The 19,421-nt window shown below is 41.4% G+C and overlaps 1 protein-coding gene and 1 long non-coding RNA gene across 4 annotated transcripts in view; both read left to right on the top strand.

Annotated features, from left to right (window-relative positions):
- Window positions 1-2,458, top strand: part of LOC129392524 (uncharacterized) — a 3,684-nt gene extending 1,226 nt beyond the window's left edge. The window contains exons 2-3 of the long non-coding RNA XR_008618552.1: window positions 1,277-1,312; window positions 2,386-2,458. This is a non-coding gene — a long non-coding RNA (uncharacterized lncRNA). The remainder of the gene's footprint in view (window positions 1-1,276; window positions 1,313-2,385) is intronic.
- A 10,628-nt stretch (window positions 2,459-13,086) lies between these two features.
- Window positions 13,087-18,220, top strand: RAMAC (RNA guanine-7 methyltransferase activating subunit). 3 transcript variants are annotated; one of them, XM_007129824.4, is made up of 4 exons: window positions 13,087-13,233; window positions 14,008-14,056; window positions 16,490-16,668; window positions 17,396-18,220. In XM_007129824.4, exons 3-4 carry the CDS (start codon window positions 16,499-16,501, stop codon window positions 17,580-17,582), a joined length of 357 nt encoding a protein of 118 aa, XP_007129886.1. In that variant the 5' UTR covers window positions 13,087-13,233; window positions 14,008-14,056; window positions 16,490-16,498; the 3' UTR covers window positions 17,583-18,220. The 3 variants fall into 3 exon arrangements, with proteins under 3 accessions (XP_007129886.1, XP_028350862.1, XP_054943873.1); XM_028495061.2 differs by lacking the exon at window positions 14,008-14,056 and having other exon boundaries at window positions 13,145-13,233; XM_055087898.1 differs by lacking the exons at window positions 13,087-13,233; window positions 14,008-14,056 and adding an exon at window positions 14,262-14,396.
- The last annotated feature ends 1,201 nt before the right edge of the window (window positions 18,221-19,421 follow it).

Raw genomic sequence — 19,421 nt, 5'->3', positions numbered from 1 at the left:
TCTGGAGCCCCGTCGCACCACAAGGGTAGAGGGCACGACAGTGAGAGGCCCGCGTACCGCAAAAAAAAAAAAAAAAAAAAAAAAAAAAAAAAAAGGCTCCAGCACATAAGTGGCAGTGGAAGTCATAGGAATAAATACAATTCACATAAAAAGCATGGAGAATGAGAAGAGGTCAAGGGTTGAGTGCTGGGCACACTGACCTCAGAGAGAGTAATGTCGTGGCAGCCAAGAGTTTTGAGCAAGACCTCCTCAATCTCAAACCAGAAACTCTTCCTGCCTGAGGAAAGGGGAAAACAGGGCTGTCAGGAGGGTCTGGGAACCTTTAGGAGAATCTACATCAGCAGAGGATTTGAGAGGGCCCAAGAGAAGGGGAAGCCTGTTTGGGGGCCTGAGAAGAGGTCCCTCTCCCCAAGGACCATAGTACCAGGGTTCTGACAAATGGACAGGACTCTTCTTTCCCTAACAATATAATTTTCCCTGAAAATGGACCTAATAATTTGCCTCACACTACCAAGGTTAAATTGGACTCCACCGACTCATAAGTCTTTTTATGTCTTCAGCTCTGATGCTTGCTTCCCATAGAACTTGGTAAATGACAGCACTGTCGTTCTTTCTACTGAAGAATCTAGTTCAGGGACACACAGTGGACAGTCTATAGTTGTGTGTGCTATTATTACCGGTGGCACAGTGGGATCTTTTATAGCATTCAAATGTAAAGGAAAAGAGAAAACACAAAATGAAGTAGAGTGATATCTTGCTAGGTAAATCCCGAGATAAATTTTCTTGTGATGAAGTCAGCTCTGTGGGCAAAAAAAAAAATCGAACAAATGGCTACTTCATAAATCTTGCCATACAGTGTTTGCATGGATCCTGTGGCTCAGAAACAGCATTTGACTAAGCTAATATGTGGGGTAAAAATATCGTTAGGTTTTGTTTGACTAAAAATGGCTGAAGATACACACATCTTATCCCTGGCAAAATTCAATTCAGTTTGGCAAATATTTATCAAGCACCAACTGTGTTCCAGGGATGCAGGGGCGGAAAGCCATAGTCCCTGGCCCCAAGTAGCACTTGGATACCCAGACACCAGGAAAGGGGCACCCTGAATCACTGATGGGAAGGAAGTAGCCCATTCAAAGGGAAGGTATATTTCTCACTGTAAATGAATAAATGGTATCTGATATAATGAGAAACCAGTATGGTAGCTTAGTTAAATAAGCTTGGTTAGCATAGCCAATCCTTGATAATGAGCAACTCTGATTTCTGGATTTTTCAGCTGAGGCCTGGGTGCCGGATCATGCCACAGCTGCAGGTAATTAAAATCATTCTGGGAGGGTAGAGGAAGCTTACCTGCTCCTTCCTACTGTTCCAACGCCCCACAGGGCACTAGGGCACAGTTCTTGTTTCTAAAGCTGGTGACTCCTGTCCCTCCTCTCTTAAGAATTCTGAACCAGGTGAGGGAAGAAGTGGCGGTCAAAGACAGGAGGGGAAGGGAGCGGGTGGTGGTGGTGGAGAGAAAGTGGCAGCCAGACACACACACACACACACACACACACACACACACACACACACACACACACACACACAGAGAAATGGATAGAGGCTGTTGGGAAGGCAGAGCCACTAAGGGTACCATTTTCTTACTTTGACACCATTTTCAAATAAATTTTACTAATTTTGGCACTGAGAGCCCCTAGCCAGTGGCTGGGTGGCTAGCCAGCCTTCACCTGACATTTTAAATGCAACAACTTACTATGGGGAATTTATTTTAAAATTCAAATAGATTTTAAGGAATTCCTGGAAGCAAAAAAATGATGGCTCTTGCTATTAAACTTTGACTCTGCTAAAGTCAGTCCTGCTCTGGACCAGTGCCTCAAAACCCTCTCTCTACTGTGGAAGAAAAAGAGAACAGATATGAGGGTGAGAGAGAACCAGATGTTTCTGCACAGCCATTATTAATATTACGATGGTCACCTTTCCAAGGGGTACATCAGGAAAGCAGATACTCAAAGTTAGATGTTTGGACACAGAGATTTTAATTATTAACTACTGCCTTTAACATTATCTAGGCCAAAATCTTCTCATCTGTGCTCCATGGCCAGTTACCCTGGGGCTTCATGGAAGTTCTAGCCATATATTCAAGCAGGTTCAGAGCTGCTTTTTTTTTTTCCCTCCCTCTCTCACATAATTTACATACCATAAAATTCAACTATTGTGAGTGTGCAATTCATGATTTTTAGCAAATTTATCGAGCAACCATCACCACAATCCAATTTTACAGTATTTCCATAACCCCCAAATGATCCTTCATGCTCATTTGTTGTCAATCCCTTTCCCACTCCAAACCTCAGGCAATCACTTATCTGTTTTCTGTCTCTATTTCAGCTTCTTTTCCGAACAAAATTTTGGCCATAACCATCCATGAACTCTTACACCTCTACTTGAAAGCAAGGTGGCCCTCTGGGTAAGGATACAAATTGCATTCTTCAATTTTTACAATAGAATATAATTTTGTGCTGTGTGTCTGTAGTAGGCCATAGCCAGGCCTGCCTATGGAAAGTACCCAAGGGGACATAAATGGAAAATTCTTAGGCCTTGCAGTATAGGTGTAGGGAAAGGGAGACTGCTCCAAATTCTGGCACACACAACAGGAATTTCAAGGCCTATGATGATGTCGCCTTCTCTTGAGTAGCAGAATGATTGCTTTAGATGGAGGCACGGTTGTTTCTGGGTACTAAGCACTACACCCAGAGTTTTTTATGCTTTGGACCTGTGGACATCTCACTTTGTGTAGGCTCTCAAGATACACCAGACTTCAGGTACACCTCCACTGGATACAAAAGAGGAAGGCATCAGGGAGCCTGCTGCCTCATTTATACTGCTTGCACTGTTTCTCTGCTTCAGGAATAAGCCAAAGTAAAAGTAACTGTGAGCTGAGTCTCAGCTGTCACTTCAACCCTGACAGACTCCAAGTTCTGGTTCCAGCAGTGTCTAATATGAAAGCAAATGGATCTTGCTTCAACCAATGCCACAGAACATTTGCATTCTACTCTCTCACCACAGAGGGTAATCTTGACTAGCCTGTCATACAGGTTTTTCTCAAAACTCCAGCTCAAATATGTTGTTCTTCAGGTTCTTTGGTGTCCCTTCTATAGAAAGGAGAGAGTCAGTTCAAATCTCATTTCTCCTGCGTGCTTGTGTAACCTTCGATAAATTATCTGTCATCTCTAAGGTTTGTTTTAAAAAGAGATAATACCTACCTAGGTGTGTTATTGTGAGGAAAAAATGAGGTAATATAAAGCATTGCCCAGTGCTTGGCATGTAGTAATGCTCAATAAATAGTAATAGTAGTAATGTCCACATTTTGACATGGCTGTTTTCACAGGACTATTGTGAAATGTTTGCATCAGAACCTCTCTCTACTATTCAAAACAGCCAAATCAAGAGCGTTCTACTTTGGTCTGGAAAACAGTGAGGAACGGGAGGGGGAACTAACATTTGTTAATTCTTATGTTGTGGTGGTAGAAATAATCATTATAATCTCATTTTAGAAGTTAGGAAACTGAATCTCTATCTTGGCTAAAATCACTCGGGTTGGCCTGCAGCTAAAGCCCATACCCTTCGCACCTGAAAATGCTGAAGATTTCTGTAGAGATCTCAACAACCTGTGGGGGGGGCCTGACTCCTACCTGCCATGGGGAAAAGAGAGTCAATCCTCAACAGCGTCTAACTGGAATATGCAGAAACCTGAAGAGAGACATGCATTTCCCCAAGTGAGCTGGGATCTCAACTCATAGTCCAAATATGACAGGGAAGATATTACACAGGGGGTCCCTGAGGGGACTTGGGAGAGAGTAGTAGTAAAGAGCCCTGCGAGGTGGCCTGAAGGGAAATGCAGCATCTTCCAAGTCGAGTCTTTCTCTGAAGAGAATTCAACAGAAGAATGGCCAGTCTCCATCCTCTATACCCCAAAATCCAGATTACGCACAGATCCTACTGCTGGCAATGCATATATTTTGTGTGTGGATATGTGTTATTGGAGATTCACCTCCTTCAGTAAATTTCTCCTGGTTAATTTCACTTTGAGCTGATACTTTCCTCAATATGAAGCCTCTCTGTACTTAGGTATCCAGTCTGAATTACTTTTTCCTGCACTCCATTAGGTTACCATGCACAATTTTATATTATGCATATGCTACATCATAACTATCTTCTGCTTGACTCTTCAATTAGTTCTTAAGATTTTTGTTCCACACTTTTTGAAATCTCTCCACTCCCCCCAACACTGAGCCTAGAAATATATTGGATATTGATAAATGCTTGTGGAGTGAAAAAATAAGTCACAAATCCTAAGAGTCTTTAGATTAGGGTTTTTTCCTAGAATTCTATCTGAACAGAAACAAAACAGTAAATAAATGACTAAACTTGGTGTTTAGTTTACAAAAATGAGCAAACTAAAATAACATGCTGGGCTTCCCTGGTGACGCAGTGGTTGAGAGTCCGCCTGCCGATGCAGGGGACAGGGGTTCGTGCCCCGGTCCGGGAGGATCCCACATGCCGCGGAGCGGCTGGGCCCGTGAGCCATGGCCGCTGAGCCTGCGCGTCCGGAGCCTGTGCTCCGCAACGGGAGAGGCCACAACAGTGACAAAAAAAAATAAAAATAAAAATAAAAATTGTTAAAATAACATGCTGAAGAAAAAAAATAATTTTTGCTGCAGAGAAATAATGTGCTTTCAGCTCCTTTCTAGTAGCGGGGGTTTAGTCATAGGGAGGTTGTCAACCACCCTTCCGAGAAGCTCTCAAGGCATATGTGTCATATGCCTTGAGGGGACCATATGGAACCCACCAGGAGATGCAAAGAGGGTGTCTGTGACTACATGGATGCACTGTTTTGCCAATGTTCTTGCTCCTTTTGGAGGATTCACCTTCATTCTGGCTCACTTTCTTAAATGTTTACCTTTATATTTGCCAAATGTTTGAATTGGTGTGTCAACTGTTCTGACCATCTGCTGGGAGAAAGCTCTGAGATTATGTCGCAGTTTTTGGAACCTCAAATCATATAGGTTTGGAGTTGAAGGAGAACTTAAAAATCAGCAAGTCTAACTCCTTCATTCATATGTTCACAGTGCTTCTCCACTGCCTCATGTGTGACAGTCCCAGTGCTAGATGTTGGCGAGGCAGGCTCCTGGCACTTATACTCTAGTAGGGAAGATGGACATGAAAACAGATAGACTCAATAAAGTGATGCAGGTGCCATGATAAAGGGGTGTCCGGGGAACACGTGCTATGCACAGGAGGTGAGCTGAGTCTTTATCTAGGTAGAGTGTGTACTGAGAGGGGAGGAAGTGGGAAAAGATTAGTCAAATATAGAACTGGAGAGGAAGGTAGGGGCCAGATCAATACACATTTACTGAAAACCAATTATGTATTGCGTTGCCAGACTCTATGCTAATTGCTAAAGACGTGAAAGATACAGCCTTACTCTCAAGGAGTTTATAATTTAAGTACATGTAAACCAATTACAATACATTGTGATAAATGCATTGGCTACATATGTTAAAGATATAAAGGAAGAAATAATGAGTTCCACTTAGAGGTGGGGGGTGTATATGGACGACCACCTGAAGATGATGTAATAGGCTAAGGTTTACCAGGTAGTCCAGACTGGGGAGGGCACTTCAAACAGAAGGAACAACATGTGTACAACACAGCATGAAGTATTCCAGAAACTTTAAGTCAACAGTTTGATATGGCTGTGCATTTGGTTCACTTAGGGGGAGTGGCAGGAGATGCGGTTGAACAGATAGTACAGAACTAAATCTTAACAGGCTGTATTCCATGCCAAGGAGCTCAGAGTGCATCCTAGGAACCACTGAAAAGTGGACAGATGAAGGGATAAATGGAATCAGTTTGTGTTTTAGAAAGAGCCTTCTCTGGGCTGGTTGGTAGATACACAAGAATCGACTACATTATTATCATCAGTTCTTTTCTGTACATTTCAGGATAGTAATGGAGCACTCTACTAACGGGGTGGAGGGTCTGGAGGGGAGCAGAGCTGCATACAGGGACCAGTTAGAGGCTATCACCATGGTCTGTATGAGAAGTGATGAGGGTCAGAACTAAGAGAGTGGTGGAAGAAAGGAAGAGTGAACAAATAGAAGAGACGGTCAGGAGCTGAAGTCCACAGGACTTGGGGAGGGACTGGGTGGGTAGGATGAGAGAGAGGGAGGAGTCCAGCATGACTGCCAGGTTTCTGATGTGGGTAACTGGGAAGAATCATTCTCCAAAAATAGAGATAGAGGCAGATGGACAGGTTCAGGAAGAAAGATGAACTCACATTTAGATATGTGCTGGAGATGCCTGTTGGACATCCAGATACAAATATCTAGCATGCAGGAGCTCAGATATGATGGATGGCTAGAGGTATCCATTGTTGAGTCATCAGCACAGAGCAGGAAGCTGAAGCCATAAAAAGACTGAGTCTGCATAGGCAACACAAGGAGAGTAGGGACAGGGCCATGAGCAGGGGAATGAGAAGTCAGCCAGGGAGACAGAGAACAAACAGCAATCCAGGGCAGAAAAGAATCATGAGAAATTTGGAAACAAAGTGAGAAGAAGGTTTAAGGGAGGGAGGAGATAAAAGTGTCACATGCTGCACAGATACTAAATAAACTGAAGATTTTAGACAGACAGTAGTTGAATTTTGCCCTCGGTCAACTCTGTCCTAGGGAACTTTGTCAGAGTGGTTTCAGTGGCGTGTCTGTGGGCAGAAACCTGACTGCGGTGAATAGAAGAGAGGGGGAGGTAGAATACTGCAGCTGTGGGCACTCTTTGTAAGACACTCCCCATGAGGGGAAAGGAGATCTGAGATATTCAGAGGTGGACACAGGATTGAGGGCAGGGTATCACTTTTATTTTGAGACTGGAGAAACTTGAGCAAGTTTACACAGTGTGGTGGGTGTGGGGGTAGGAGGAGCCATTAAAGAGGGAGAGTTGAAAACAGAGAAGAGAGAAGGAATAACTGCAGGGGCGATGTCCAGAAGAGCAGAGGGTGCACTGACCAGAGACACAGAGGCAAGAGACTGGAAGACAAGAGGTCAAGGGGGCAGAAAGAGGTCACACTGTAGGTGTGAGATTGGGAAATCAAGGGAACCGATGCTGAAGCTCCAATTTCATCTGCAAAATAAGAAAGTGAGAAAACTAAGGTCCAGCGAGGTGGTGACCTGCATGATAACCCACAGGGAGTAAGATTTTAATTAAAGTTTCTTGACTCCTTGCCTGGTGCTCTTTCTACTCCCTAGATTTTACTCATTTGTTTTGAAGATACCTGCATCACTTGAACATCTGTTTTTAAATGGGGCTTTTTGTACCTTTCTTCTGAAAGATTACTAGGCAAGGCCAGCTTCCAAAAGGGCAGAATAAGCTACCTGTCACCAAGGACAGTAAGCCTGCCAAAACCCAGGACTGGGGCCTGGGAGAAGACTCACCCTCTTAAAATGGATAAGAGAGCAGAAGTTCACCCTCGGACAGGGATCCTGACTTACTTATGCCACTTTCCAGTGCTTAGAAAATGCATCTAACACTCAAACTGTGGTTATCACTTCACTGAAAAGTATTCTGGAAAAGCCCCTGGAGGAGACAGTATGGTGTTATGGGGGAAGGAGTGGTTGAGAGTAATCTCTGGACAAGTCTCTTGGCCTCTCCACACATTTCCAAGGTCCCTTCTGAGGGTAACACACATATTTGAGGAAGAGGAGGATAGGACCAAGACACTAGAGTAGATGACTAGAGGGAGCCAACAGAGCATACAGAGAAAAACAGTCACCAAGAAAGCAAAGGAAGGATAATAAAGATTAGAGACATCATTTAGCCCTTGATGGGCCTGACAAATGGAATAGAAATAGGCAGATATTTTGCAACTCGAGTCCAAATTAAGTCCACTTAGAAAACATAGTTTGGGCTTCCCTGGTGGAGCAGTGGTTAAGAATCCTCCTGCCAATGCAGGAGACATGAGTTCGAGTCCTGGTCCGGGAAGATCCCACATGCCGCGGAACAACTAAGACTGTGCGCCACAAATACTGAGCCTGCGCTCTAGAGCCCGCGAGCCACAACTACTGAGCCCATGTGCCACAACTACTGAAGCCTGCACGCCTAGAGCCTGTGCTCCCAACAAGAGAAGCCACCGCAATGAGAAGCCTGCACACCACAACGAAGAGTAGCCCCCGCTCCCCACAACCAGAGAAAAAGCCCGCGCACAGCAACAAAGACCCAACACAGCCAAAACAAAATAAAATTAAATTTAAAAAAAAACCACATAGTTTGTGCTCTTATTTATATAATATTAGGAAAAAGGTGAGAAAACACCTTCATATCACAATCACACATTTTAGAATTGGAAAAGACTTTAGTCCAACCTATTAAGACCAATTCATAGTTTTTTCATCCCCAAGATTGCTTATCTTTCCTTCTTCTGTGATTTCTTTAACAATATCAACCGGCTTCTATGGTAAATAGAAATACTCAGGTAGTAAACAAACTTGCAACGAGCACTGGCTTGCTTTCTGTGGTCTCCTGAAAAAAGGCCCCTACACAAAGACTCCTTATGTGGGAGGATGACACTGAGGTGGAGGACTAGATTAAGGTTTTGTAATCTCTGATCAAAACAATTTCATGTAATTAAAGCCACAAGACTACAGATGTGAATCTAAACCAATGCCTCATATAACTTGAAATTTTTTCTTCTTGGAGATTAAACATTTATGTAACATATAACAACTCTAATTATTGTTAGAATTTACATAGCATCTTTCTTCACTTGAGCCTCAAGTGTTTTATATATGCAATAATTAATTATTACAATAACCTTATGAAGCAGAGAAGTAGCATGGATTATTATTCCCATTTTGCAGAAGATAAAATCAGGGCAGGGAAACATGCTGAGATTTGCCTGGATCAGAAAAAGTGAGTGGAAGGTTGTCACTTTTCCATTCTCTTTTAGGAACTTACTTATTGAGTTAATGTGCTTTGCTTGCGAAAGATGGTGTGTTTGTGAATGGAGTGGGATGGGTGGGGTGAAAAGGGGGAGATGGTTTGAATAACACAATATAAAGACAAAAGAACATTTGGGAGTCTGTAATTCCAACTCAAGCTATAGGCACAGAAGTTCAATTGTGCCACTGGGCACAGTCTAGGAAACTATAAACTCAGCAAATCTGCCTTGTCCCAGAAATGAGCGAGATATTCTTTTACTGCCTTACGAAGGGTATGGATGTTAAAAATAAACAAAGTATTCAATTTTTACATTCCTGACAGGAGGGAAGAGTGAGGGACTCCACCATATAAGGAAATGGGCTGAGATGAAAACTATGATGCCCACATTCCCTGACCATGCTTTCCAAAGCAGCAGCCTGTTACCCTCTGTGCTCTTACTCTGCTTAATTACTCTTCATAGCACATATATATTCACTTTTTTAAATTGTCTGTCTCCTCCACTAGAATATAAGCTCCGTGAGGGCAGGGCTTTTATTCGTATTCATTGATGTTTTCATGGCCTAGAACAGTACCTGGAATCTAAAAGATATTCAAAAAATTAATGAATTAATTTAATTCAAAATAAATGAAGAATGCCTGAAGGTTATAGTTCTAGCTCTGCCACTGATCAATTCTGTGACCTTGGAAAAGTGTCTTGGAGAAGTCTTTTTAATCTCTTGGGGCATTTGTTACGAAAAAAAAAAGCATTCAACCAGATAATACCATTCAATGCTTCAATATTGTGATTTTATGTATGTAATGAACCATAATACAAGGCAAAGTGTGATGAATGGTAGAGTACAGTGGATAACTGTCACATTTCCCGGCTGCCCAGCATCTTTCGAATAGCCTTCTTCTGTTCAGACAATTTACTACCTTATGAGTACTACCTCTCCAAGAAGGATACTAGAAGTTCACTTGCCCAGATTTCCTTTTACCTAGGGACAAGTCATTTGACTTGGGTCCCGCCTATGCAATACACCTTCAAGAGATTTTTTTTTTAAGGTAAGCAATGTGAGGAAACAGGTACCTTGTGGAGTTCACTTTTTGGTGGGGAGGCTGCAGGAGTTCCTGCCTTCTGGGGCTCCACATGAACCATGCAATGGAAGAGTGTGGGTTGCATAGCAGCAGCAATGTTGTTTAATGTGGCTCAAGATTTGTGGAGTAGGGAATGAAAAGGAGAAAACAGTGATTCACTGAAGAAAAAGCAAGGCCTTCTGAAGTATCAAAGACTTGGTCCAAATCCTGCTCTGCCACTTACTGGCTGTGCCTTTGAATAAATTATATAACCTCTTCGGCCTCAGTTTCATCATTTTTAAAATGGTCACTGTCTAAATTCACTCACAGCCTCTGAAGGCTCTTTTGATGCCACAATTCCCCAGGGACTTCTGCTAGTATGTTTGCCTCTAGATCAAACTGTGTCAAAGTTAGGCTTTAAATGATGGGTAAAATTAGGTCAATTTATAAAGTTGCAAGAAGATAAAACACTGAGATACAACAGTAATAACAGAGACAGCAAAGTCAACTAATAAAAGGCAATCTTTTCCATATGTATCAACAGGCCCAAAGACATTACTATCCAGCAGAATATAATAATTGATGCTGTAACAATTATCTTTAGTTGCTAAGCAAAGATTAAATTATGGCCCATTTACTCTGGTTATGGTAGGGAAGTAAGTACTACATTTTATGTATATTTCTATCAAAAGCAGTTCCAACGAACAAGTTTTGGTGCTTAAAGGCTGTCAGTTATCTGGAAAACTCCCTTTCATGGAACATATTATTTCTTAGTGATGCCAGAAAGTGAAGTATAACTGATAAGATATCAGAATATGAGAAAACATTATGGGCATAAATCGTTTCATTTCAAAATTGGCTAGAATAACCTAAACTTTTTCACAGAGACTCTCTGAAGCCTAGGAGCTCCTAAGTGCCATTTTAGAATTTAAAGAAAAGAAATATACTCTTTTCTATGTAAGTCCTCATTACCCAGAAATAACACCATAATAAAGTCATAAGGAAACCAGCAAGCTGGCCTCAAGAACCCTTTTCCCCAAAATTCTCCCTGACCACTGATACCAAGTAGGCAAGCATTTGCCTGAGTTTTTCAACTGTTACATTGATACCCATATTTATTCCAATTTCCTCTTCAAGTTTACATTTCTTATTCCTCCTTCCTAAATATGCGTATTTCCTGAGGCATAGGCCTTGGCCTTCTGCTCTTCTCTATAAATACTTTGTCCTTTGGAAAGATCATATACACTGATTTCAACTGTTGTTTCTTCATGGATGACTCACACATTTACATAGTTAGGCACAGGCTCTCTTTCATCAGCTTTAGTCCTGTATTTCTAACAACCCCCTAAAATTTTTCTTTTGAATATTTCCCTACTATCTCAAATTCTACAAATCTTTTTTGAGCTCTGAGCTCATTTTTGCTTTAAAACCAACTCATGCTATAGATATCTCTTCTCAGTTGCAATTTTCCAGACTTAAAGAACAGGAGTCTTTCCTGATTCCTCCTGATCCTTGTCTCCCATCATCCACTTGGTTACTATACCACTCATTTATTGTAACCTTGGTCTTTCTGCTCTCACCTTTACTACCCAACACCAAGACTATCATATCTTCCCATCCATACTATCCTATACACTTTAGCTAGGTTAATGTCTCTAAAACGTGGCTTGGAACATAAATAGCTCATCATTCATTCCACAAACGTTTACTGAGTGCTTACTTTATACAAAGTACAATGTTACACACTCCAGGATGTAGAAATGAATGTAGAATGAATGTAGTCTAGTAGGGGGAAAAGACTTGCACATAAATAATTTAGTTCTAACTTAGAAAGTGGTAATAACTGAATGAATAGATGAAAAACGGCTCAGAAAGCATAATGGACATTCAGTGGAAGGAAAATTTATTTCTAGATGGAGATGTTACTTCATTCAGCTTTAATGGATAGAATTTCAACATCCCGAGATGATGGGGAGGAAAGAGTATTCCAAGCAGAGACACAAGCCTCTACAGAAAGGTAATAGGTACTTCATCAATGAGGTGCTTCACATGGTCTGGTTTGTTATGGACAAACGGAGAATGAAAGCGGGACAGCAGAAAACAGTTTTGAATCCAAAGTTAATAAATTTGGTCTTTAATCTACAAGCAACAGGGAGCCGATGAAGATTTTCTATCATCTTAAAGATGAGTAAGCCTACAGCAGCGATGTGTAAGATGGGCAGGTAGGAGAGTGATGCTAGAGGAAGGGCATCAACGAGAAAGGTATCACATTCCCACTGTCCAGGGGGTGATAATGACAACTTTGACTAGGCGCAGGCAGTGGGTACGGAGAGTGGATGGATGCCAGAATTAAATGCAGGGTAGGATCGACAGAACTTAGCAACTGACGGGAGCACGGGAAAGAAAGAAATGGCATCAAATGTAGACATCGATGTTTCCAAGCTGGAAACTCATGAGAGTTTTCACCAAAAGGGGTACCCAGTCTGGAAAGCAATTTGGGAGGGAGGAGGCCAAGATATATTTGGAAATATGCAGCGTTTATAACACCTACTGAACATTCCAGAAGAAATGACCAAAACTCCTGGAGGTAGCTAGATACTGACGACTTAGGCTGGAGCAGAGCGGGGCTGTGTTTCGGCAAAAACACGTACAAAACAGACTACAGAAATCTTACTACCGAAGCTTGCCTGGACAGGAGTGAAAGGTGTAGCGCCACTGAAGGAATCCACTCGTGTCTACTTTTCACCGCCTGCCCTCGCCTCGCATTCCTCACAAAGACTCCCGGCGAAGGCGGCCGGAAGTAGCCTTTCCCTCCCAGCTCGGCACAGAAGTTCCATAACTTCCGTCCCTACCCGTCACCGGCTCCCAGTCAAGGGGGCTCAATATACAGCGATGCGTCTCTTCCCGCACAGCCACCAGGCAGACTGAAAGCGCACGGTGGGCACCATCATCTTTAGCCCGCCAACCCACCACCCTCGTGAAGCTCCAGGCCAGCCACCACCATTGGAAGAATTGGGAAAAATCCACACGGTTTGCCGAAGATACCGCGAGACTTCACGGGCTCACCTCGGCCTTAGCGCGCCGGAAGCGGAAGTCAGGTGGTGGTCGGAGTCTGGCCAAAGTTGGCCTGTTACCTTGGAGAGCCGAAGGGGTTCGGAGGTCCTGTGACGGTGTTCGAGGCCGGAGGTAGGTTTCCGTGAGCGTCCGGCTGGCGGAGTCCGGCCCGAGTGGGATAGATACAGCCCTGGGGCGGCGGCGTTGGGGGTGGGGGCGGGGCGGGGTCGCTCATTCGGGCAGCGGTGGGGAGGGAGCCGGGCAGGCCGAGCTGAGTGGCCGGCGAGGTGTCCTCCGGCTCTGCGGTTCCGAGACTAGACTCTTTGGCGAGACCGGAAGCCGCTTATTCCTCGCGGCCTCCAGTTTCCCTCGCACCTGGGGCCGAGGTGCTTCAGAAGGAGCGCATCAGTCAAAGCCTTGATAGACAGGCGCTGGTGTGCTGTGAGAGAGGACTGAAAAAAGCAGTGGTTTTCAGTCCGTGTCTTCGTCGGTTAGTTCTCTGGGTTCATCTCCCAGGGTAGCGAAACCCCATTCTGGGTAGTCATTTCCAAGGTTAGTGGCCCGCAGCGAAAGTTCTGTGTGGTTTTATTTAGGGTCAAGAAACTAGTAGTCTTTGAGTACATATCTGAAAGGCTGTACCCTGTGTTTTCCAACAGAAAAGAACATCCTTTGTGAAGTTGTTATTCATGCTCGAACTAGCTCATTGGTTTTGAGTAGCATCTTCTAGCTCTTCGGTGGCACTTTAAGCTCCAATTCTCTCTTTGGAATTAGCGTTGCAAATCTTTAGAGCACTTTTAATCCTACCACTTCATTAACCTTTATGGTTCCTGTCCCCACGACACACACCTTTTGAGGGTTTCTTTCAAGGGAGTCAAGTTTTGTTTTGTTTTGTTTTTCTTCCCATAGATCTGAACAATCTAAACATTAAACAATACAGCTGCCTCAAATCCCTGGGGTAAGTAAAGCTTGGATAAGTTAAAATTCTATTTAAATATCATTCTCACCAGTAATTATAAGATGATACAGATTTGTTTATTTGTGGGAGGGGGATCCTGGAAGAACGTAAGAATAGAATAGCACATTTGCCTTGGCTTATGATTTTTACTGCCCCTCTGGTTACGTATGGGTCATCTTTCTGGTGATTTCTGTGATTCCTATAGAAATCAAGGCACGCCTTTAATTTGCTGAATTTATTTTAAACCATACCCTGGATTTGAGAATTTGACATCTGTTTGCCAATCCCAGACACATTGGTATTTAATAAGACATACTGTAAGAGAGCAGAGGCCTGGAAGGTAAGACATGTAGATATTGTTTCTTACATCCAAATAATAATCTTAAATTGTGTTGGAACAAGGGTAGTATTATAAATATTTGCATATGTTTTGAGGGATTTGGAGGAAAGAAAAACTAATGAAAAAGCTGTCTTCCAGTATCACATCTCTTTGACAAAAACTTTTCATTATAAACTGAAGTAATACAGGAAGAAAAATAATTTTAGGACATCAGATAAGGGAGATTTGGTTTTAAAGTTTTAGCATGATGTCACATATGCCCCAATCACAGAATAGATTTTAGTGGTCTTGAGGCAAAGAACAGAAAGATGGGGTTTAGGTGAGGAAAGGTAGGGGATGGGACTACATCAAGGAAGGACTGGGAATTGGGGGCTACCTTCAAAATACTGCTAGGGCTGGCTTCCAGGTCTTGGGTGAAGATGAAAAGAAGTGAACTCTTTCTCCCCTGGTTTCTCAAGGGTTAGGCTGCTGCAGCCTAAGTCAAATCTTTTCTCAGAGGTAGAGAGCTCTCTGAAAATTTGGGTGAAGAAATACTGCTTCAAAAGTGAATCCATAATTGCCCTAAAAAACCCAGCTGATACAGATTTCAGTTTTCATAGCCATTAGATAATATTTATAGTAGTTTTTTTCATATGTCACAGAACCTGGAATAAGAATATATTGAATACTATTATAAAGTAGTTACCCTAGACTTTAGTAGCTGTGTGTTTAAAGGCCTTTTTATTTGCCTTTCTGTTTTCATGTCTTTACTGTATTTACAGTCTTTTGCTTTATTGGCTCTTTTATTTTCCTACAAACAACTTCAGGTGTTGTAGCCTGGGGAAAAAAGAGGTAACCTTCCAGTAGCCCCTTAGCTACTGCCCTTTGTGTTTTGTCTCTTGTTTCCAGCCAAGCCTCTTGAAAGCTTGGTCTTTAATCAGTGTAGATTTCTACTTCCTTACCTTCCAGTTATTTCTTAATTAATTGTAGTCCTGTTTTAATCCCTGATACTCTAATCACCTCCTAATGGCTAAATCCAATTAATTTTCTCTTCTTGGTTCTTCCTGTTACTTTACGATTCAACACTGATGACCTTTCACTCTTTATTCTCTTGCTTTCTATGATAATCTCTTTTGTTTCTTCTCTCATCTGTGATTGTTCTCCTCTTACCCCTTCTTTAACTTGTTTATATGTTGATGTTCTCCAGAATTCTGTTTCTCGATACTCTTTTCTTATCCCATTGCCTTCCTGAGGAGTCTCATTCATTCTCACCGCATTATCCACCAACAAAATCGATGTTTCCCATATTCATCTTCCACCCGGTTCTCAATCCCAGACCCTCCACGTGGATATACATACCATAGCTAAGTTCAACTCAAGTGTGGATCTTCTCCCACCCTTCTGTAGTTCCCGTGACACCATAACCTGTACAATTATTTGGCCAGAAACCTAGCAGTTATCCTTTATTCCCTTCTCTCCTCACAGCATCTACTCAGTGACTGATTTCTTCTGGAATTCTTTTAAAACTATTCCCACAGTCAGTGCCTCAGATTAAACCCTCAGCATGTCACCTATATTATTGCAGTAATCTGCCTTTAAACTCACTAATCTGTTCTCTACCTGTTAGAAAAGTGACCCTTCTAAATAGTAAATTTGCTCTTGAGACTTTCCTGCTTAAATCACCTATGACTCCCCATTGCCTCCCAGAAAAAGGGCAAAGTTGTTTGCATTGAATACAAAGTTTTTCACAGTTTGACCCCTGTCCACTTTTACAGCTTCATTTCTTGACATTTGCTGCTCCTCCCTTTATATTTATACCGTATCTGTCTTTTCTACTAGACTTGAGAGCTCTTTGTGGGCAGGGATCATGATATATTGTTCATCTTTGTATCCCAGGCTCCTAGTTAGCACAATGCCTGTACTATAGTAATCAAGAAGTACTGAATTGAATCTAGTCTATCTTAGGTTTAAAAGTACACAAGGAAAAAAAAAAAGTACACAAGGACTTTTATGAATACCCTGCCTAAAAGTATTTACCTCTTGTTTTTCCACTATCTGGTGAAGATAGTGTTACTTAAAAAAAAATTCTAATAGAAACATATTAAAAACTACAGAATTTCAGAATGACTGACACTTCTGAAGCTGTTCCAAATTTTGAAGAGATGTTTGCCAGTAGATTCACAGAAGATGACAAAGAGTACCAGGAATACCTGAAACGCCCTCCTGAGTCCCCTCCAATTGTTGAGGAATGGAATAGCAGAGCTGGTGGGAACCAAAGAAATAGAGGCAATCGGTATGTATTACTTCAGAACAGTAAATGCCAGTGGCTGATCTGGGAGAGGATAGCTTGAATCTGCTAGCCCACAAGGCCAGTGAGGGCAGGAATCAGTGTTTTTGTGCAGTGTGGTATACCGAGTGCATAGTAACTGCTTGGCACACAGTAAGTGCCTGGTAAATATTTGCTTTTAATATTTTGTCAGCACCATATTTTTTTTCCCTTGCTATGCAATTGTGTGTGAGTGTGTTATAATGGTTTTTTAAAAAATATTCTTTTTCTGGACTAATTTTATTTTCTCTGCAAATATACTTTAAAAACCTAGAGTCTTTTACAAAACTTTTGCATTAAATTCCATAAAGAAGATATTGTTTTCGGTTTTATTTTAGAAGTTTATACAATGTAAATTACTTCTATTAGATACCTCAAAATAGATCAAAGGAATATTACCATACTGCTTTTGAACAATTGAATAAGTTTCAGAACCATCCTGCTGTTTGGGGTTTGGTGTTGTAGTCTACCTTTTCTCTGCAAAGTATTGAATATATCCAGTATAATACTGGATCTGAATCTTAGGAAAGTTTTGAATAACTAGTGCTATAACATTCTGTAGAGAAAAATGTTTTTTACTCTTTTGTATACTGAGTATTAGATTGAGAAATGAAATGCACCAGGATAGATTTGTCATGTGTTGTTTTTTTTTTTTTAAGGGAAGTCCAAAAATCTTTTTGTTTTGTTGTTGTAGGTTGCAAGATAACAGACAGTTTAGAGGTAGGGATAGCAGACGGGGGTGGCCAAGTGACAATCGATCCAATCAGTGGCATGGGCGATCCTGGGGTAACAATTACCCGCAGCACAGACAAGAACCTTACTACCCCCATCAATATGGACACTATGGTTACAACCAACGGCCTCCCTATGGCTACTACTGATAGAAATGTCAGCAGCTTTTAGTAAAACCATTTACTCTGTTAACGTGACGAAAGTTTATGTTGTATTTTCTGTTGGTCATAGTTTTACATCTGATTGTAGAGAGTGGATTGATTTTTTGGAACTTGAGACTTTTTTAAAATTAGATCTTACTGGAGAGATATGATGGCTGCTGGAAATATCAATAAATACTCCCTTAAAAAGGTTGTGGATTATATTGCTTGACTTCTACCTCAGATTCTTCTTTATTTCATGACTTAATAGTGCTTTGAATGTTGTGAATTTTTTCCTTGTTTGACTTTCAGGAGTTCTTTGTTTTACACAGAAATAAAAATTTTACATAGAAAATGCTTGCTTTTACTTTGTAAGGTAAGGAAGTATCCCTATACTCGGATGTGCTCATTCCTAATATTTTACAGAAGTAGTACAATCAGCTCCTAAATGCACAACTATGCTTACTTGTGATATATTGTACATAGTAGTAGTTGAAAGGAAAACAGTTATAGTATATTTTGTTTGGCTTTTGTTATTATGTGACTGTGGTACTTTGTAATTACTCTATAGGTATGAATCATCTTCACAATCGTTTTGGTCTCTTTTTAGAGGAATATCAAGAGTAAAGCTGTAAAATCAGGAAGGACTCATTCTCAGTTTCAATTTCTTGATCTAGTGGTAGGTGGGATTAAGGCACACAGTAATTTTATACAAACTCTAAGGTTTTTTGCTAACTTAAACATACCAGGTCAGAATTCACGCATTATACAAAAGTTTAACTCTGCAAAGTTCCCTTCCTTTTCAATCATATGTAAATAATGCTGCATTTTGTATTTACTTTTATGGTATTTAATGTGGGTTGATTTTACAATGTTCACCTCCAAATGTGCACCTTTGCTGCTTCCTCTTCTGTAAATCCAGTGATGCTGTAACTTCCTTTCAGAGTGATCATTGTATTTCACATCATTTTAATGGCCATTATAATGGTTTTGCTCAAATAAAATACTGGTAAGTAAGTATTCTCTCTCACATTTTGGCAGTTAGCCCATTCATTAGAGATGAGCTTTTTGATTTTTTATTACTCTGTTCTCCTATCTGTTGAAAAAGGTTTATTTGGTGTAAGAATAATATTAAGAAAGAGTACAAGTTTCGTCATAGGTCAAAGGTATTAAAAGGCAACTTCCTGAATCTGCCTTCTGCTGCCTTCTCTCTTAGCACTCCACTCTAGGCCCTTGAGGTTGACATCTCCAGGTACTACTTCTACATGCTCTGGATCCCACTCTCCCCTCCACCCCCACTTCCTGAAGAGCCATTCTTTCAGGTAACTATTTTATTAGAAAGGATTTGATAAACCAAGTACTCACACTCAGATGTAAATAAAATTTTAACAATAAGATAAGGGTTTTCCATGTACCCTTGTAATTACATCAATAGGCAACAAGCCAGTGCTGGTACATTAAGATAGGTCTTGATACTACAGAATATTTAGCCCAGGGAGTTAAGAATGGCTTGACTATACCCCAAGATCTTCTCTGAAAGCAGATGGGTTATTAAAAATATCTGTCAACTGATAAAGCACAGCCACTGACCAGTTGGGACAATAGCTGACCACAACTTTAGAGCAGGATCCTGGAGGCCCTCTGCTGTGCCAGCTGTTGACACTAATTAGAGAGATACCTGGATCCAAGGGACAGGGTTGGAATGAGGGATGCCTCTCAGGAAGCTCAGAAGAAGAGTATTTTCTAACAGTATTTAAATATTTTAACACTGTAACAGTAGGGTACATATGGTCTGAGTATCAACTCTACTTGAAAATATGAGAAGAGTCCTCCTTTTAACATGAGTTA

Source organism: Physeter macrocephalus, chromosome 11, assembly GCF_002837175.3.
Source record: "Physeter macrocephalus isolate SW-GA chromosome 11, ASM283717v5, whole genome shotgun sequence".
Taxonomy (NCBI): Eukaryota; Metazoa; Chordata; class Mammalia; order Artiodactyla; family Physeteridae; genus Physeter; species Physeter macrocephalus.
The sequence above is the reverse complement of the archived record's forward strand: the minus strand, read 5'-3'. Positions and strand labels throughout refer to the sequence as shown.